The sequence below is a fragment of the Lasioglossum baleicum genome, chromosome 18, assembly GCF_051020765.1.
Source record: "Lasioglossum baleicum chromosome 18, iyLasBale1, whole genome shotgun sequence".
NCBI lineage: Eukaryota > Metazoa > Arthropoda > Insecta > Hymenoptera > Halictidae > Lasioglossum > Lasioglossum baleicum.
This window is the reverse complement of record NC_134946.1, coordinates 6,359,258-6,381,733: the sequence shown is the minus strand read 5'-3', so window position 1 is coordinate 6,381,733 and position 22,476 is coordinate 6,359,258. Positions and strand designations below refer to the sequence as shown.

General features: G+C 36.3%; 1 protein-coding gene across 2 annotated transcripts in view; it reads left to right on the top strand.

Moving 5' to 3' along the window:
• Tei (irregular chiasm C-roughest protein teiresias) overlaps positions 1-22,476 on the top strand; it is a 679,348-nt gene that overhangs the window by 408,746 nt on the left and 248,126 nt on the right. For both annotated transcript variants that reach the window (XR_013010891.1, XM_076442334.1), the window contains exon 6: positions 2,087-2,428. Coding sequence is in view for 1 of the 2 variants with exons in the window: in XM_076442334.1 (XP_076298449.1) it covers positions 2,087-2,428 (342 nt within the window). In the remaining variant the exon portion in view is untranslated. The remainder of the gene's footprint in view (positions 1-2,086; positions 2,429-22,476) is intronic.

The following is a 22,476-nucleotide window of genomic DNA, read 5'->3' as shown; positions in this document are numbered from 1 at the left end:
CGTTTTCGTTTCTATAATCCATTTCGGAGACGTCTCCTGCAGCCGTTTTGGCAAGACCGGGGCCACGACGGAATTTAATGAACGTGACCGGATCTTATCGGGAACGAAACTCTAGAAACGAGAAACATCTCGTTGAAACGCTTGGCACACACTTCGATTACATAAGCACGATCAATTTGAATGGAAAACATGATTCTTATTGCTTCCATTTTCTTCCCCCTGCCTGGATAACTTATGCTTTCTCCCTGATAGCTTCCCGGACAAGTGGGCTGTTATTATTGCTATGAAATATTTTCTGAAAGTGGAAACAGTTTACCGGGATTGTGTAATCCCTCTGAGATTTCGAAGGGGATGAAAAACTTCCAGGCAATTTATTTACGTAACAGAATTGTGCAGCTAGATGGATTTTCTGAAGCATGTTTTGTGTCTAATAGAATTTTATAGTGACTTACACTAGATTTTTTGTTATACCGCGCCCCCGCAAGAAAAGTGACACAAGTCTAAAAATGGCAATTTTTAGCTTATGTCATTGAAAAATATGTGTAAGTTTTATAGTATTCTTGTACATATTTTTCAATGAGAAAAATGCTGCATTTTTGAGTTGTGTCACTTTTATTGCGGGGGTGCGACATGTATATAATGCATAAAGGAAGTTGACCTACACCTCACCTTGTAGTGTCCACCGGGAAAAATAAAAGTCCCACCACATGATGTTCCCCTCGGTACTGAACAACTTTCATTTCAAACATTTTGGCGTATGATCAATATTTTTGGAGATATTCGTCTGTAACATTTATAAATTTCCACTCTGTAATTACAGAGTCTGTATGTACCTTTGTCTTTCCATATGTGTCTAGATTCGCCAGAAAATTTCGAACAACATGATCCGATCGCTTTAAGGCCCTGGCTACTTCTCTTTTACTTTTTCCTACAGAGGAACGTGCCATTATTTGGCCTTTTTCAAAATCCGTCAACTTACTTAACTTCCCCATTGTCGCACAGTACTTCTCTTCCGTTTTCGTTTCCAAACAACTAATTCTACGGCTATCTTCATGCCGAGTTTCATACTTTACAGCTTCACTCTTATAATGACCAAACAACAAGAAAAGAAAGTGTATCGAAAAGTCTTCCCTGCAGTGTCATATACGAATACTTTCAGTTGCAATCATAATTTTTCTTAAAATAAGTATTTTAAACATACGATAAAAATAATCAATAGGAGATTCATTAGAGGGTACGTTTCTTGTTAATAATACAGGGTGCGCCATTTGTAGGTACCATATGTTAAATGCTTATAAAATAGTGAAAACGTAATTAAATCGAGTTCGGTTTGCGATATTTATTTACTTTGGTTTATACCAATACAAAAAATTCATTTTTTAAATACAACGTCGGGCAAGTGATCACCTTTATGAACGACGCAAAGAAATGCTCGTTTTTGGGCATTTCCCATAACTTTTTGCAACGTTTCGGGCATTATTTCCGTTATTTCCTTACGGATTGCATCTTTCAGCTCCTGGAGGGACCGCGGCGCGCCAACATAAACTTTTGACTTTAAATATCCCCACAGAAAAAAGTCTGGAGCAGTCTGGAGGCGTCAAATCCGGCGAACGTGGAGGCCAATTGTAATCGCCATTTTTCGAGATTAAGCGATTCGGGAACAATCTTCTGAGGAGAGTCATTGTGCTGGTGTTAAGTTATTCATGGTGAATAATGGTATGAAATGAGCTGTCAAATACGCTAGAATATTCTCCGGAATGTTTACGAATAACAATTGTTTTAGCGTTTAACATATGGTACCTACAGACGGCGCACCCTGTAGTAGTAGTTCTAACCAAAATTTTTAAAAGTGTTCGAAGCATACGATAAAAATAATCAATTCAAGATTGATTAGAGGGTACGTTTTTTGTTCAACTAATAGGGTGCGTATAAACTTATACGCACTGTATGCCCGGTACCCGAACAACTCCTCTTGCTTGGTACCGTGGTATGAACGGTTTTTGTACACCCGGTGCACACAATAAGATTTTTCATCGTTACGGGGTCACGAATCGAAGGACTCAACGGATGCTTGGATTTGTTACAGAGGCGCCTCGGGGGACGTATCTGCTGATAGATGGGCGTAGGTTGGATCCAGGAAACCAGTTTGTGCCAGTGAAAGAGGGTTCTGAGTTGACGTTGGAGTGCGCCGCCGAGGGTGGTAACCCACCGCCCGTTTTAGCATGGGGAATGACTCTGTCTCAGGCCACTTTGGACGGTCCAGAGCAACCACCGGACAATCTGACCGTGTTGCCCTCGACATCTGGCAGGCGCAGTGGGGCTCACCTTAAGGTCTTGAGGGGTCACCACAACGCTACCATCGTGTGTGTCGCGCGACACGTCAGACTGACGATCCCTATGAACGCCAGCATTCTACTCGACGTACAATGTGAGTAACCGTTCTCTCATTTTCACCGATTTGCACCATGTGCCACGCTAGACTGTGGCAAGACTATTATCTCTTGTAATCCTCGCGCTGTCTTCATGCAGACTGTTGAATTTCAATTCTCCCAATTAAGGGATGCCCTTCTCGAGTATAAGCAGAGGAAACAAGGGATTTTTTTACGAATTTTATTTCAGAATAACTATTCTACGTATTATACAAGAGGAGGTTTCAGTGGAATTCTTCTTATTATACAGGGTGAATCACGAATCGTGATCAGTAGAGATTACTCTGTTATTAGCAGTCCGATCGAAAATGTTTTTATCAGGTATAGCATCGTTTCAACAGAGCTTTCACGTGATTATAGCAAATTTTTCGTCAACCCTTTGTTTTAATGATTTTTCAAGGTCTCCTTCAATTTTTTTGCAAATACACCTATAATTTTTTTACGCCTATTTGTTAGAGGATTTCAAAGCGAATTCGGAAATATTATATTCTTTTACGTAAAATATATATAATTCTTTTACATAAAATTTGCTGTAATCACGTGAAAGTTCTTTTGAAACCATGTACACGTGATAAAAACATTTTCGATCGGACAGCTAATAACAGTAATCTCTACTGATCACAAAGATTCACTTTGACTCAAATGATCTATCATTTTGCAGTTGATAGCTGTAGTAGATTCTGGGAAAAAGGAACATGAAGTTGGCTTATTAGTAGACTGCGGACTTTATACATTTGTGACAATAATGAGTAGATCAAACTTGAAATAGAAAAACATTTAAAGAATTTAATGATACTGTTGTATTAGTTTGAACTCAATGAAATGATCTAATAATATAAATATGCTACTATCTATAATTCTTCAAACGAAATTAAGTGGTTGAAAAAATAGAATATTACATTTTCTTGACAAACCATTTGACGCGGTACTTTTAACTACGATGTAATAATTAGACAATGCAAGAGACCTTAATTCTTTCAATTTTTCACCGTTTCCAAAATTACAATAAGGTAATTTTTTCCCTTTATAAAATCCACTAGTAATAACACACAGTTAAACAATTTTTTGCATCCGTGACGCTTATCAATAGTCCACCTATTGCTGCGACTATATCTTGAAAATATTTTGGCATTTATTGCGTGCGTTTGATAAACTTTTTTATTTCACCTTGTATACCGTGGGAATCATACATAGTTTCTACTGTGCACCTAATTCTCCGTTTACACAGTAGATTGGTTCTAGAAAAACCGGCGTAATTGGAAATCCTGTTAAAAGAAACCCTGTACAGTGCATATTGGACGATATGAGAATTGTTTTATATTTGAAAGCCTGTTGCGACCAATAAGTTCTTTTCAAACAAAAAATAAAATGGAGATCGTTGAATCTATTTGGTTCATCGTTGCAGTAAATATTCATCCGTTACTACTTCGTTTATTCTGTTACTTTTTGATTGGTGTTGCGATAAATGTTTAGTACAGAAAAATCCCTGTTCATTTTTCTCTCGGAGCCGAACTATCGTAAACTATGATCACAAGTATACATTCTAGTGATTCTAGGAAATAGTAATTATAGTGAAAAAGAAATATACTTTTAACATACTTGTACGGAAACAAGAATTTAAACAATAAATACTATTTGAATCGTGTTCAATAAAATCTTACGATATTTTAGAAGAATTACCCTTTTTTGCTATATATTATAAAAAATCATAATTAGGTGTATTAAGTATGGCTAACTTAAAAATTTTTAATAAATTACAAAATGCTTCGTAGTTTTTATCGTATAATTATTGAAATTATACGTATGCTTCCATTAGAACGGGCAAATAATAATTTAATATTTTTTATTGGATATGTGACTTAATTAGGGCTGATTTATAGCATCCTCAGAGTTTTATTGAGTAAGATTTATGGTACTGAGAATTCGCGGTTGCTACTTTTAAAAGTATTTGCATAAGCGGTATTTCCAGATATTGAACATTGGTGCCAGGTCACAGGTTAATTTATCACTGGCGTTTTTAGCAAATACGTACGTTGCTAAGATTCTGGTTCTTAGCTCAATAATGATTGATGTGCCGGGCCATTTTTACCACACTTATTAAAGATTAGTTCCATACCGACACGACTGCAAGCTCAGTTTTCCGATTGACAGGATTGTCACAACCCCAGAAATACATTTTCCTATTTGAGGAATTAGGGGCCCACCTTACTTGTTTTTTAAATAATATAGTATACTAAATTTTCGTTTGTACGATTCTTTCCGAAATGAAATATACTTACATTTATTTATTAAATTTATTTGATTGTACGTTCGAAGAGCTGTCTATTTATTTCCAATTATTTATTATTATAAGTAAGGTACATACAATCGAATTTTTTCTGCATTATAATTCTTTAAGTATGCATAATAACATAAACTCTTTCAAATAAATGCCACTCAGCCTACAAACAATTATTCAGACAATCAAAACTTAATACGTTATTTCAAATCATCTAAATCATAAATGATTTCTTAAATCATTAAGTATTAAGGTCTTAAGGTTAAGAGATGAACTCTTAAATCTCGTAGACACGTACTTAGAGAAATCTTTTGCACACCAAGTAATCGGACCTCCCGTCTCGTTCAATTAAAAATTAATTAACTTGATATTTGCTATAACTTTCCGCGCAGCTTATCCTCTATAATCTTCTCCTATGGCAAACCATGTGTTTAAAATAGAAGTGAGGTAGTACCGACAACACAGCGAACTGTTAATGAGTGTCGTTGGTTTGAAGGAGGATAGTAAGATAAGGATTAAACGTATTGTTCCGAAGTAGAAGTTTCCGCGAGATGTTTGAATAAAGAAAAGCGTGGTTGTTCGTCGAGATTAGGAGACAGGAAGGTATCCTATAAAACGAATTTTCTTCTTTTATTTCCGTTTCTTAAGGTCGTCGTCAATGTGACTGTATTTCTTGGTTCTGCAGAGAAAATATCTTAAAAACTTTGGTCAATATAAAAAAATGTTTGAAACAAAAGTTGTACGGTATTAAAGAGGACATGTTATGCTGGAATTAGTTTTTTTACTTTGTAATGACTAGGCTGCGGATCTTTATGCATTCATAGCGAAATTGAGTACATGAAATTCAAGGTTGTTGGAAAATCTAAAAATTAAATCCTCATCAGGAAATTTCTTCGGCGCTCCTGCTCTCTCGTCATCTTCGAGATCGAAATTTCCACTCCGGAATCTTTGGAACCACTTCTTGATCGTGCTGAGAGATACAGCATCTTTTCCAAATGCCTCACACATCATCTTCTTAGCCTCGGAACTGTCTTCTTTTCAGTTGATATGCGAAAAGCATACAATGCCTAATATGCGTCTTTTGGTAACTCATATTGTTCATTATGGTTACAATAATATTATGAGGTTATGTTAAACTATTAATCGGGTAATTTACTCTGCTAGGTTGGTATTATAAAATCACCCAACCGGAAAATAAAATATTTAATACAGCCGTTTTTATTCTCAGGCCGAGAACTTATTCGTACACCTAATATATTGTATGCTACTCTTGAAACCACGCAACTTTCATTTCAACAATTTTTTCATACGAATAATAGTTTGTATATAATTTAAGTTACGTACACAGCCGAATCAGCCTGCGCAGCTGCGTTTATCCGTGCCGAGATCGCATCGGATAGTATCAAGTCCGCGAACAACAGTTCCGAGAGACTTACGAGCGTATTATTTGGTTGATGTCGCGGCTCGAAATTGCACCGGCCACGGCCGAGATCTAATTTCCGTAGACTTCGCAGCCAGCACAATTCCCGTTGAAATATTAGGTAGAAGAAATCGTGATACAGGGATGTAGCGTGGGACCGAGGCGAAAAAGCCGACGACGGCGGTCGCGCGGACCGTTTTAAAAATGGGCTTAATTCAAGTCGAGCAGCCGGAAAGTGTTATAATTCCGCGGATCGTTTTTCCACCGACGATGGCAACGGTCCGAGAGAAAGCGGCCAGCAGTAGGGCGGAGGATGAATGAGCGGCCGGGATTTTATGTGATATTAGAACTAGAATCGCTGGAAACGAATATTGCCAGGTGGATCCCGGGATCGGCTAAGCCCAGCCCGGACCAACGTAATTGAAATACCAATTTAATTACATTCGAATCCATCGGCTGCTCACCTTAAACAACCACCAACTCGACACGTCCCACAGTGGGACAGAACGACCTGACGGCAATCAAAAGTCTGTAACTTTGCTTCTGTTTTATATATATATATATACTGTATTATTATTATATTTATTATAATCGGACCGAAGTCCCTTTACACAAATGATTACAATAGAAAAATATTTAGAATTAACGTAAATTAACTAAGAAGGGACATGCACAAAAACTGTTGGAATACAGACATGGTATTACCGGATAATCGTGCGTAATTTTCTTTCGAATGTGTGTAACGACCCATTAAAAAAATCAATGCTATTATAGTATAGTGTGTTAGAGTTTGCAATAATACGATTTAAAGGATTTAATAATCCATATGTGGATTTTTGGATTTAAGTGATTGAAATCCTGCTCTAGATCTCGAAACACTTTCAGGTACAACCACCAACTCGACACGTCCCACAGTGGGACAGAACGACCTGACGGCAATCAAAAGTCTGTAACTTTGCTTCTGTTTTATATATATATATATATACTGTATTATTATTATATTTATTATAATCGGACCGAAGTCCCTTTACACAAATGATTACAATAGAAAAATATTTAGAATTAACGTAGATTAACTAAGAAGGGACATGCACAAAAACTGTTGGAATACAGACATGGTATTACCGGATATCGTGCGTAATTTTCTTTCGAATGTGTGTAACGACCCATTAAAAAAATCAATGCTATTATAGTATAGTGTGTTAGAGTTTGCAATAATACGATTTAAAGGATTTAATAATCCATATGTGGATTTTTGGATTTAAGTGATTGAAATCCTGCTCTAGATCTCGAAACACTTTCAGGTACATAGCAATTGATTTGCATAATGATAGAGGGACAATCAATATTATTATTAATCAAATGAAAAATAAAGCTCTGGTCGGATGCTATTGAATTTTTGGAAAGTTAATCATTACTAGACTGCGGATCTTTATACAAAATTAAAATTGCCTGCATCGGTTGCAAGAAATAGAAACTAAATTGAATGTTATTTCTTCTGTTAATGATTTTAATAAAGGAGTAATCATATATTGACATCTTCAATTTTGAAAACTTTTCAACAATTTTCAATTTCATCTTCTCAGTTTTGCTGTAAATTGCATAAAGATCTGCAGTCTAATAATTACATTATAGCCTTCATGTTCTGTTAATATTAGTGGTGTTAATGAACTGAGTATCGAGATATTCATCTTATTAACAGATATTCATTTTCCAAGCCTGAACCATGTCATATGCGAGTGCCCAAATGATGAGAACAAACGTAATATACTATTACAAACAAATCTCCTTGAAGGCAAACATTGCTTTCATCTTTGCATTATCAAAGTACAATCTTCATAACTAGACTATGAATCTTTATGCAAAATAAAAATGTTCTGCATTGATTGTGGGATGCAGAAATAAAATAAAAATTGATTTCATCCCTTAATAACTTTGTTACATTAAAAACAACATTACGATATTCTTAAATTTTTATAATCATTTACTGTTCTATGTTTCATGCAACCAATTTCTTTATGAATGTATAAAGATCCGTAGTCTAGCTATAATTTTGTCATTTCAAATTTCAGTATAAAATATTGGAAAAGCATCTTGATGGTTCTGTACTTAAAAAAAAATACAATTTTACAAAGATCGATTGTTTGGACCAGTTACACGGAATCGTATTAGCACAGGCACGTATCGGAGACTAAACAAACGTGATATTATTAAAGAATTTCATAGAGATGATTACTGATCGGAATCGTACCCTGTCTGCGCGGATAGTATAAATCGACTTTAAGTCGACAGGTGGCTGGCACCTCGCAAGGAGAATGTCGAGAATTTCCGATACGCCACGGTTCTCGCGGAAGCATGTCATTTTTTAGATTATTAATTCTGACTCACAATTTAGTGAAAATTTTAGAGGTTCTGGGAATTCGCGCTTCCTTTGCTGTAACGACGGCGAATAACGCGCAAGGTATTTTAGACTTTACATCGCGTCGAATCATCTATTTTACCTTACAAAGAAAGTTTGGCAATTCGAGAATTCAGAATTTGAAATTTCACACAATGTAGTTTATGTGATGCTGATAATTCCTGCTGAAATAGAGGTGACAAAAACCATTTCAAAGAAATTTTCAGATTTCGTATTACGTTGGACAGTTAGGAAACTATACGGTATACTTTTTTTTTCATTTCTTTCTTGGTTCTAGTATACTTAGGAGATACACATTACAATACAATACAATATTTATGGGAAAATGTCCACTTTTTCAGTCTCGAAATGCTCTTTCATTATCCTTCCCTGCGGGAATCATTTACTTCGCTATTTCCCGTGCATAATTCGACAATTGTTAGTTCGTGACGACTGCGTCCAATATCCTGCTATTTCAATGCTCGAGATAAAAACTTACTATCTCGTTTATCGATGATACTTTATTGCCGCTCATATCGTGACACTATCGCCACCTCTTTGTCGCCTCCGCGTGCGAGTTTATTCTTCCGTAAATCGTGAAAATAATAGTTTAGACCATCGAGACCATCCAACTCGAAAGCTTTCTACCAGAAAAGATGGTCCTTTGTTCATTTTTTTTTACGTCAGGCTACACGTTTCATTGCAAACTCTAATCTCGCTTGTTTATGGCTGATGGTTAGTGGTAATATCTTTAGCATTTTACGACGTTTGAAATTGTTGGAACCTTTTATCATTCCTTCAACGGTTATAATACTCGCTTTTAAACTGGTTTCCGCCGCACTCTGCCACGCCACCAATGCAACTTGTTATTTCAAACATTTATTGTAGATCTAGAGTTACGAAAATTGAAATAAAATACAAATTATTCGATATTTTTATTTCCTTATTTTAACATAAATTCTTTTTATGAGAATAATTACACAGCCACATACAAATAAATAAATGGAGACAAATTTATAAGTGACAATTCATTACATGAATAGGAGACATCAATTAATCTGTGATTTGACATCGTTAAATTACTTTGTATGGATAATTTTGGAAAGTAAAGTCTACGTCAATTACTTCTTGTTAAATCTGATAAACTAACTTCAATGTCTGTAAAATGAACCTTCAGTGGTTTCAACATTAAAATTTCTAGGAGTACAGTCAAATTTGTAATATTGTTTGGTGATATTAATAATTTTTAGAAATAGTAAAGAAGACTGAGTTAAATGGGACAGCCTATTGTATAGGAGATGTTTTAATGAGAAAGTAAACAATTTTTTAGTTGAAATAATGTACGGAATGTGTGAAATTTATCTCACCTTTCTTATTTCATTATGAAATGTTATTTGTGCTTTTGCACGTGGAATATAATATCATATAATTCCCCAGAAAAAAGTAACCTCAATTATTGTAAAAATATATAACGAAATTGTGATTTTTCAATTTCAGGATGGAAGGTTTGAAATAGTTTGAATGTTTTCATTATTGATGTGACAACCTTGTCGATTTATAATTTTGAAAAATCATTTGTACACTTCATTCTATTTTCAATAAATTCTGTGATCAATTTGCTCTCTATATTTATAATAAATAACTTCATCAATATCGATCTTCATTCAATCAGTTGATTGATTATTTGGGGGAGCGTTTGTCTAAATGAAGTTCCAGATAAAGATCGCGCTGTATCAAATCGCACGATCTGGGTTGCTACATCACATAATTAATGATGTGGATCGTACATTTCTCGAAGTGCATGGAATTCAGCGCACGCTCAAAGTGAATAATTTGTAGTAAATTCAAATAATTTGCACTCCTTGATGAACTGTGTATCGTTACATGGTAATTTGCCAAAGGTGACTGATGACACCTGTGAATGTTTCATGAACACATACGGTTGACAGTTTGCACACGAGGGCTGCTTAAACATTTATCGCTTCTATTGAAGCACCTTTCTGTCCAATTGTAAAATTTAAAATAATGGTGCATTGATTCTTTTATTCCATTGTATGAAAATACAGGAAATTGATAATTTCTAAAATAGTTCAAATAAATATTCTCATATTAAAGAGATCAGCTCTTGAATAATATTTTCTTTTTCGTGAAATGTCTCAAGAACAACAAATGATCTTTAAAAAAGTTGAAACAAAAGTTGCATGGTAATGTTGTGTCCATCAAACCGTGTCAAAAAGTTATAAAGGATTTTTTACACAGTGTGCTAGACACAACAACACCATGCAACTTTTGTTTCAACGTTTTTATAAATATAATTTGTTGTTCTTGAGATATTTCGCGAAGAGGTAAAAACTTTTTCAAGATCTGATTTCACCCCTTCAATGCGAAAAGTAGCACGAAAAAGATAGGGTTATATTGTGCATAATCAAATGAACCGCCTAGTTTCCGAAAAATGTCGTATTTTGAGCTGTGTTGAACATGATAACGTACAAATTTGTTCCATTCATCCATAATTTGTATAACATAGTGCAAGGGAGTCTCCGGAGGCTGTTAGATCCAAAACGTTCTATCAGATTTAACCTGATTACATTTTGGCATCACTGAAGTTCAGATGTTACGTACTCCGTGACTTCTTCTCCAACTATTGTCCTGATCAAATCGAAGCCGCTGAAACAACCAGGGCAAACTAGTTTCCTATGTCTCATAAAATCTTCCCATTCCACTTTGAAAGGGTCTCGACCGTCTTCTGACAGGGGAACTTGGAAGATAACGAAGCCACGCAAGAAGGGAACAACATTAACCGGGCACGGGAACGTCTTGCGGGCTTTAATGTGCACGCTTTATTTTCTTTCGACCGACTTCCTATGTAAGCCGAAAAGGAGCATTCCGCGTTCTTGTTTCGAGGTATCGAAACGCTCTCCGGCAGTCTAACTTGACCTGAAAATCACTGGCCATCCTTCCAAAGGATGTTTAACGGGAGATTCCGGTCTAGGTAAACGAACAATCGTTTTCTAACAAAATAAATAAGATAACGATCTGTGGTTTTGCGGAATTTACTGTCTACAGTGCTGTAAATAATTATAGGTTCAATGTAATTTTTGCAAACTTTTTAATTGTTTTCTACAACTTCGAGAATGTACTTTGACTTATGGAAAATCCATTTTCCTGGTTCCGTATATACAGGGTGTCCCACGTAACAGTTTTCACGATTTTTCAATTAAGTGCTTGCGATAATCTGACAAAAAAATATTTTAAACAAAAGTCGATCACAAAGCCGAAAATTTTCTTTTTAATTATTGCCAAGGCCACCTTCATTTTTTAAAATGGTACTTCAAGGTTATTCGAAGATCATGGTGTACTAGTTCATTGAATTCGTCTTGATAAGGACTACAATATTGTTAAGTCAAAAATACTAAGTGCCATTTAAAAAAATGAAGGTAGGTTTGGCAATAATTAAAAAGAAAATTTTCGAACTTTTTTTATTGCAATGTGTATAGCCAATCGAAAACTGATTGACTTCTGTTTAAAATATTCTTTTTCAGATTATCGCAAGCACTTAATTGAAAAATCGTGAAAAGTGTTGTGAAAAGTTATAGTGACTTTTACAGAAGTTATAGTCACATAAAATTATTGATCATAAAGCCATTCCTTTTTCCTGTGAATAAATTCAGGTTCAAGTGTTCGATTATTTATTAAACAATGTCGAAACATCAACTTACTTTCAACATTTTATTGGATACTGTGTAAACCGATCTTAGTCCTCAATTAGAGTTGTTAGACATTGTTCTCACGCTTTCCATTCCAGTTCAATAACTTCGCAAAAAAAAATATCATCCATCGAGAAGTCATTTTAAAGATGAAACTCCAACCTCTTGGAATCTTGGGGTTAACAATAAAATTTTACGTCGTTTAAAATTTCTTACGACCTTCCATCGACAGTTTACGGCTCTATAAGCTCATAGCTAAGTCCTTTCATTTCTGCCCATTCTTCTCTCCGGCGCAGAAAACTGGCGATCTCTCTCCTTAGAAAGCGTATGATTGCGGATAATCGGCTTGCCGTTTCTAAATCCCGCGAAGCCTTTTCCCGGGAAGTCGGCGGACGCAATGAGAGACTATTGTATTTCGATGTTACTTCGTCCTCTCTGATTCCTTCGCACTCGTTCCCCTTGGGCTCGGAGAGGAAACTATGGTCAGTTACGGGTTCGACAAACGGAAGCTCGTTCGGCACACCAGCCAGTGTCGCCAGATCAGGGGAATTGTCTTGAATCGAGGGGGAAAAGTTACCCTCTCTCTGCCAATACCGGATTAGTCACGTGACATTGTGACAGATGCGCGACAGAGACGAAACGCGTCACGTGACCGGCCCGTGCCGGAAGAGTGGGAGATTAGCGTCGTAGAAGGGAAAGGGTAGAGTGGGGGATAAGTCTCAATCTGGCGACACTAACTTTCATGGTTCACTGTATAAAACGATCACTTTTTGAATACTGTGAATGGAAAAATAAATTTTGAAAATGTTATAATCGGTCGGAATTACACAGAAAATACTAAAATTTAAAAATTAAAAAATTTTTTTAACTTGTAGATCTGTGTCCGATCACTTTTTGAATATTGGACTATACGACTTGGATCACTTCGAGAAAATAGAACAATTACTTTACAATTGTTCCATCTCCACAGCAATAGTTTAAAAGCTCACAACCTTCTTATATGGGCCTATATCGAAAATTTAAAAAATATTGTAGATCTGTGTCAATTATATTTCTGATATAACAGTGTGTTTCATGTAACATTTCTATCTTTTACTATTAGTAAGTGATTCGTTACAATGTAATTAGTAGAACACGTAATGTATTTCAATAATATCATTTTTATTAATGTGTTTATTAATCAATATTACAAAAACTTTTGAGTTTTTGTGCGAAATAGATATAGGTCCACATAATAATTTTCTAGTTGAACTTAGAAAAATATTGAAATTAATTAATTAACCAGAAAACGGTCCTCCGTTGTTTTTTATTATCACAAATATCCTTTGTGGCATTCAGTCTATTCAATTCTCTAAAGTTTCTGATCTGACCTGAGACCTATTGGCTCCATTGCAATAAACATTTCCTGACAAAATGTCCCCGTACATTTTGAATGGAGTCAAGGTCTGGACTTCTTGATGGCCTAAGGCAAAACTTCAACTTCTGCCATCTGAAAGTATGCGTTAATTGCTTTTGCACGATGAATTAGCGCAATATATTGTTCGAAAATAAAATGTCGACAGCTGATAGACGACGCTGGTTAGAGTTTTGATGAAACATGGCCAATAACGTCTGCGACGAGCTAATAAAACGGTGGTGTTTCACGAGAGCTTGCTTGTTCGCGGGACCTTTATGACTTCATCTGAAGACGCCGAACGTGCGAGGGAGGAACAATTATCAATGGACCCAAAAGTTCCTAGAGTTGTAGTCAGTAAGATGAACCTCCGGCGCGACGCAACGACCGTTCAAGTTTCCGCGAAGATCTGTTACGAACGACAGACGAGCAGGATTCCCTTGTATCCGCTGAAGAATTGGTCGGGCAACTTCAATCAGCCTGTCGTACAGTTCACCGATCTTTGAGAAACATCCGAGAACTTTTCAAATACGGGCAATGGAGGGTTCTTGAATCGCTGGGTCCTCGTCCCTTCTGAGGAAATAAGGACCAGATCCGAACGAATCATTATATAATAAATACGGGGTTATAGCAGGCAGCAGAAGAAAATAATAACACTCGCCAAATAATGTCGATTGTTCGAACAGACGGTGGCCATGACGAATAAAGATCAAATTGAAGGGGAGGAATAACGAGGTCTCGAACAACTTCAAGATAATTGACATTCGAGAGTGAAGCAATCTTTTATCTCTCTGCTTGTCGAAAAATATTGCTATTTTCATACTGTAGTACTAATTGGAATGATCGTGACTAATGCCTGTTGGAATGGTTCCTGGATATTCGTAATTCGACGTCGGATTTTTCTGCGAATTCATACGTTACGAATTTTTACGTTTTCTGAACAATAAAGATTTCAATAATAGCTAGAGATCAGTATTTAATTACGACAGTGATTACTATTTCAGTGAACCACTGCAACAGATGTTAAATCAGTTAACGAACCAGCAATCATCGGAACAGTCATGTTTTGTTAAACGTACGTTATAAAGAAACCATATAACTCGTGTAAGTTTGATTATTTTTACTTAAAAAAATTATTTATGTACAGGATGTTTCAAAATTATATGTCGTGACCACTATAGTGATTTCACATGTCTGGATAGGTGGAGATCTATTAACAAAATGGATCGCAAAAATTATCTTGACCCTCTTTTATAGTACTCATCATTAGACGGCGGATTTGATGCAATTATGGCAAAAATGGGTAGGTACAATTGAACATGGAATAAATATTAAGAGAAATTAGAATCATGAATTTACTATTTTCAACGAATTCAAATTATTAAAGGATGGAAGAATTTTTTACGTGGCCGCTCTTTCTTGAAATTGATGCACAAAATCCTGATTTTGAATAAAGATCCGCAGTCTACTCATCACGAAGAACAAAAGTCTCAAATTGGAACTATAGGTCTCGAGGCACACACACAAGCGTTCTTTTAAAAAACAACTTTAAAGTGAACTGTTGTATTTCATATGTCTACAAAGTGTCTGAAAACAGTATAAACGTGAGGTCATTCACGTGAACATGAGAAAACATGAGAAAAGGTGTTTTCATCTGACGCGTCGTTTTCGAGAAAATTGACTTTATATAGATCCGTCAAGTTTGCGTGCCTAGAATTCTTAAGAAATAAATTCTTAAGAATTAGCACTCGTGTTAGCCGAATGTTCAAACTCAAATTTCTCGGAAAGGAGGAGTCAAATGAAAACAATTTGTTCTATTGGGTTGGCAAGAAAGTAGTTTCTTTCCATTCAATTTTTTTATTCAAGCAATGAACTTTTACATATTTTATATTTTCCATTTTGTTCGCTGATTTCTTGCCATCTTTCGTTGTAAAAAAAACTGATCCAAGTGCGATTTCAGGTGATCACCATTTCACCATAAAATACCGAAATCACTTTCTTGCCAACCCAATATATTTTCTAATGCAGAATTATCCTCCCCACGTTTATACCATCGTGGGACACCCTGTAGACATATGGAATAAAATAGTTCACTTTTTAAAGTTGTTTTCTAAGAGAACGGTTCACTTGAGATTCATCGCTCCTTTGAGACTTGTTCGTCGCGATGAGTACTTTACAATGCAATAAAACCTTGAGATCCAAGGTCAATTTTGTAGTCCATTATCTAAATAGATCTCCACCGATCCAGAGGTGCAGAATCGCGCAATAGTGGTCGCGACATCAAATTTTGGAACACACAAATTGTGTCATTGTTGTTCTAAGAAATATTCGTAACAAATTGCTGAGAGGTCGGCCACGAAAACCAGGATGTTCCCAAAGTTTTTACGCAAACAACAACGGGCAGAATTTATTTCTACAGCTAATAAAAAGCAATAGAAAAGAAGGAACGAAGAAATATGGGGAAATGACACGTAGCGGGGCTGGAATATAAAGCGTAGAATGCATAGAATGTAGAAACTGGGTCAAACTTACGCGTCCGAGTCTCGTGATAAAGGTGTCGAATATCGTTTAGAATGTGTTTGGCGTTCGTTGCGCCGGAAAATTTTCCCTGTCCGGGTATCGGGAAGCGTTCTCGCGTTTCCATTTCTCGCGACATTCGGGAACACAGGTACCATCCGAATAAATTCACAGCGACAGGTTCGCAGAGGTTGTCGGGGGGAGGGGGGGGGGTGAAACGAGGGATGGCCCACCCGTAGAATTTTCGCTATCGGGGGAAATCGGCCGGGAAACACCCGCATCTCCTTCTAGAATCACCGAAGGTGTGCAAGTCGTTCGTCTAGAAAATATGCATCTTCCAGGGCTTCGGCTTCAATGCACGCGCCCGCATCATCTTTGCCGGCGCGGCGCGAGTATTCTGCTCCCAGCGAAAAATACCTCCGCGATACCGAATTCTCCGCCCCCAATTGCTCGGAAACAATTTGTCACGGGAAACACGCCGTGTCGCGACATGTAAATCTCGATATACGTTAAGAGAACGAAATTATTCGCTCGACAACCGTGAATTCGCAAGCTCCTCTTTCGTTCTCTCGCTGTGCTCCGTTGCGACTACAATAGAATTCGAACCGTACCCAGGGGTATTCTGGATTTTCATTGTCAAAGAATCGTTTTCTTTTTTCATTTTCTTTAACCCTCTGCACGTGGTAATATGCTCGGGTAAAGGGAGGAGAGTATGAACGGGTATTTGCCCGCGATTTTAAAAGCAATTTACGTAAATGATTGAAAAATTCTAGATGTCTCATTCATTTTGAACGGCATTGATTGACATTCCAATAATGCGGACATAGTTTTTTACGAAATGGCGTAAAATAAAACCGCCAAATTGAGATCGCGATTATGTCATTATATAACATCCATTTTAATTCAGAACGTGTAACTTTTAACAGCTTGAAACAAAAAATATATATACTCATAGTATGAAAAAAACAATTGACTCGGTTTTTCACTGTATTGAGAAATTAAGCTTTATTTTTTTTTTGTGGCGAAAATTTGGCGAAAAATTCAATCAATCAATCTTGTTTTGCACATAAATAAAAAATAATTGATCATATTAACAAATGTTATACATTCCTCAGAACTTAGATAGTTATTGTATTTATTGACATTCTTTATTATAGAAACTATGGCTATTGGTCTATTTAAGTTCTTCACTTCATACATATAACATTGTTTGCTCTTATGATTGTCAATACATATGTATGTTAACTGATCAAAATTAATTGAGCATGAGAATAAACAATTTAGTAATATTATACATGTAAACTTCACACGAAGTTTAAGCGGAAAATCATAAACAACCGTGTTAATCGATATTCTATTAAATGCACATCAATCACATTTTGAAAGAGGTTGTACGAGCAGGTACCTGACAGGCTGCATTTCCGTATATAATGGATCAATTTCATTTGAAATAATTGTAAATAACTTTGAATAAATAACTTGTAACCATTATCTGGTTATAAAACCAAATAGATTCTTACCAAACAATTTTTATTTGGATTACTTGCTTCGTTGGAATAAAATAACAGATCATTTTAATTTTATAATGTTATTGCTTTCACTTCAAACGTTGCGTGAAAAACGGATAATCTGAAATATTTTTGTGAAAGCCATTCGAGAAATTATTTTAGGAAATTTTTTTTCAAACGTAAAGTAAAGTAGAAAATGATTCCATTTGATACAGAAATGATGATTTAATCCGGAGGGAAATAATTTATTTTTTCAACTAAACCAACTCATGGTCAGTTTATTCAATTCATAATCAGACACGAACAATGGATTTCTGATTTTCGAGAAATTGTCGATATCCAACACTTGCAATTTCGTAAACAATAATCGTACAGTAACAAACCTAAATTCACATTTTAAAGCTTAAAGACACTGTCACGTCATACAAAGTTATCTCGAACAAACTTGAATGATGGGTGGCGAAAGTGGAAGCCTCAATCTTTAAAAAGGAGGCCACATTTATTCTTGTACTATTTTTTATAACGAAATTATCGTAATTTAAATGTCGACGATATTAATCGAGAATAGAAAATTCACTGTTCAAACTAGTTTTGGATTTTCTGTAAAAAAAAACTTGAAGGTATTTGTATTGATGATAGTTAGACTCTGAATCTTTATGAAAGATAAAAAGTTTGTGTATCAACTGCACAAGACCAAAAATGAATTTATATTTTTCATTAATAATTTTAAAAGTCTCTTAATCTTTTCACTGTTTTAAATTGCACCTACTCATTTTTGTCATAAATGCATAAAATCCGGAGTCTAGTGATAGTAAATATAAAGTATCCTTTAGATACTACTGACAGAGTTAATTGTACCCAGAGTTGGGGGCAAAAATTTTATTTAAATAAAATTTTTGCCCAACTCTGGTTGTACCTGATTGCAACGTAATTATTTCAGTTATTTCAGAATTCGATTATTTCTGGAGAAAGTTAATCGAATCAATTGTTCCGAAATCGGAGAACTATAAGTGACCGCGGCAAAGTTGTCGAGAGGAGTGCGCCGAGTCGGTGGTAATTACTTTAATTTAATGAGTACTCGAAAGTATGGATATTTTTCCCGTCGCTTCGACTGACTCGACACAACCGCGTAACAAATTGAATTCCGAATGGAATTTTCGTTGATCGTCGGGGCAGTATCCGCTTGAACTATGAACTTCCAAAGATCCTTTAAAAAATCAATTTCGATTGTTCGACGTGTTGAATAAAGCCGCACGTGCCCGGAGAAAAAATTCCTCTGAATATCAAAGGGAAGGGAAACTACTTAAAATGCTAATCCTTAGCTACTTACTCTTTTCTATTCCGACCGGATACCGTCCCATCCAATTAGGATATCAGCCGGTTCGAGTAAAGGGTCGAAAGTTCCTCCATTACAAGCGAACCGCACATTGTTTTCCTTGCTGATTGAATTAAAACGAACATTACGATTGAATTGGACAAAGAACAAAAAAAAAAAAGATAAAGAAACGAGTGTTCCTGCAAGGGAAGATTACACCTAAGTGAAGTTTCGTGTTAAGTGAAACCAGCGCGATTTATAACAAAGAGACAGCCGCAAAGGAAAGGAGAACTCGGTGTTTTATTGTTCCGCTTTTGTTTCCCGGCTCGTTTAGAAGTGATTTCTCAAAGGAATGAATAGAAGTATTGTAACCGGGGAGCCTCCGCTCATTCTACCGGCTACCGAACCCCTTCGCGGCTTTGTGAAAACTGATATCGAGTTATTCCTTTTGGTTGCGGATAACGTTCTTAGTTATCTATGTCGGTCGTAATGTCGGCATACTAATTGCCACTCTGAGAATCCCTTTGTGTGTTACAAGGATGAGCCTCGCCTCGCCTCGCCTCAGCTCGAGTAAATTCCGATGACTGAGTTGTGTTAACTGCTTATTAAAAGATTGAAAGATGGGATCGATATCCACGAGGGCCAGAGAAAGCCCGGTTTCTTCCAGTTCTCCTTTTTAATTACGGAATGAGATCGCGGGGACGAAAATATAGGTCTAGTTCGTGTTCCGAGCAAGCCAGACGCCGCTGCTCCGTATCATTTGTCATCGGTTCTACCATTGAATCCCTTTGTCACTGTTTTTCCGACTTTTTCGAAGCCGAGATAATGGTATGAATGATGGTAATATGCTCGGCTAAAGGGAGGAGCGTCACTGAACCGAGGACGTTGTTTTTCTGTGTACAAACTAAGTTTTAGTGTCGTATATGATGGATGATAATTAAAGAACGTAAACGACACATTTTTGATCATGACAATGTACTCGCACAACTGAATGGAAACCTCTAATAAAGGGTGGGCCATTTAAGATTTGGAATTTGAATCGGCTATAAAAAAAAAAACTAATGAATATTTTTTCAAAGTTACGAGTTTATTAGAAAGATTGAACCTTTCCATTTAGGAATGGAAGACAACATCATTGAAATGACTGCCACGGCTAGCCTTACAATACCCCATTCGATCAGTCCAATTTTTCAGTACATTTTCGATTGTTTGAGCATCTATTTCGTCAATGGCAACTTCGATTTCGTGTTTCAAGTCGTCAATCGTCGCTGGATGGTTAGCGTAACACTTGTTCTTAACGGCTCTCTACAAAAAAAAGTCCAACGGAGTCAAATCGCAGCTTCGAGGTGGCCGATTGACGTCAGCATTTCGGCTGATTATGCGATTTTCGAAAACAATGCGCAAAAGATCGATTGTTACGTTGGCTGTGTGGCACGTTGCGCCGTCCTGTTGTAACCGAATGTCGTCTATGTCATCCTCTTCAATTTTGGGAAACAAAAAATCGCTTAGCATGGCGCGGTAGCGATCGCCATTCATTGTAACGGCGTTTCCTTGCTCATTTCCGAAGAAAAATGGCCCAATAATGCCGCCAGACCAAAATCCGCACCAGACAGTCACTCGTTGTGGATGCATTGGTTTCTCCACGATGACGTGTGAATTTTCTGAGCTCCAGATAAAGACAATTTTGCTTATTGACGTATCCTCCGAGGTGGAAATGAGAGGCCCAAACAATCGAAAATGCACTGAAAAATTGGACTGATCTAATGGGGTATTGTAAGGTTAGCCGTGGCAGTCATTTGAATGATGTCGTCTTCCATTCCTAAATGGAAAGGTTCAATCTTTCTAATAAACTCATAACTTTGAAAAAATATTCATTTTTTTTTATAGCCGATTCAAATTCCAAACGTTAGATGGCCCACCCTGTATAAGCGTCTACAGTGTATCTATATTATTAGACCAGGAGTTCCCAACAGGGTCCAGGTGAACCCCTTGAGGGTCGATGGGAGTTTAACTCGTTTGCTACCAGCCGTCACATATGTGTGACACATCGGTTTGTTATCAGTGCCCGTCGTCACATATATGTGACAGACGTTATTGGTCAATTTATGATGACATGGTGAAACGCGTTGTGTTTTGAACAGAATTCTTATAGCCCAGTGACACATATGTGTGCCAGTTTAAAAGAATGTTTATTTTACTTTTTTAGAATGTTTTAAATATAAATACGTAAAGTCTATTCCAATTGGTGTCATATAATCCCGAAAAAAATCATGGCCTGTGGTGGACGTTTTTCCCATGAGACCCTGGTAGCGAACGAGTTAAAAAGGATCTATAGCAGTATATCCCAACTTTGTAAAAATTCTTACGCCCCTATGTAACATATATACATAATTTTTAATATTCAAAAATTGAATTGTTCACTGAAGAAACTTAGCCCTTTGCACTCGAAGCTATTTTAACTTAATGTTTGTCAGCATGCATCCTATTTTGTATTTTGAACATTACTATCCGCAATAAAGATCCGCAGCTTAATCATTATGTACAGTGAGTCTCATAATTGATGACACATCTCGACCAAAATTCGTCAATAAGTTGTTTGTCCACGAATATAAAGAGAATAAACAGCAATTGTATTGAGGGACGTTGGGATACAATTTATTAACATGTAAAATTGAACATCTAAATTAAAATTAGGGATTTTAAAAATCAGATGTAGGACTGAAAGTGATCTATAATAATCTGTAATAGTATTTCGTGATTGAAACGCTTTATAACATTTACATACTAAAATCGAATCGCATGTAATAACCAGAGATGGGCAAACATTTTATTGAAATAAAAATTTCGAATAAAGTGGATTCTTCCAAGTGGGTTTTTTCAACTTACTTTATTCAAAATTTTTATTTAAATAAAACGTTTGCCCAACTCTGGCAACAACCTAATAAATAATGTGACCTTCTGTAATCAATTTTTAAATATTCCCCCGAGTCTGTACTGATATCGGATCCGAGAGGTTAATGAGCTCCCATCAGTTACATGACAGACAGTAGGATGGATTCGTACGCAATCAGACCAGTAGGATGAAGTCGACATTAATTCAACAAGTAGTATGAAGGTGGTATTAATCGAATAAGTAGTACGAGATCTGTAGTAATCAGACAAGTAGCATGACATCGACATTAGCCAGACAGGTAATATTCAAGTCCTGCTCATTGTGCATAACAGTGGAACATACATTAACATATAGAAGGAAGTACATAGTTTGAAAATATTTGACATGTACCTTTTTTTGTGCTATTATTCATGTCGACGAGTTGAAATGGTCCAATAACTCGTGGAGTTAAAAGAAACTTACTAATGGCGAAATTGTGCAATTTTCGGAATTCATGTCCAAATCTACTGGATTACATAGGAGACAGGCAAAAATTACTCGTTACCCAAGTTACAGAGCAGCAGAGCTTTTAAGGGGGGAATCTCATGTAAATGGCCCGTTTTTCAAGAATTTTTTTTG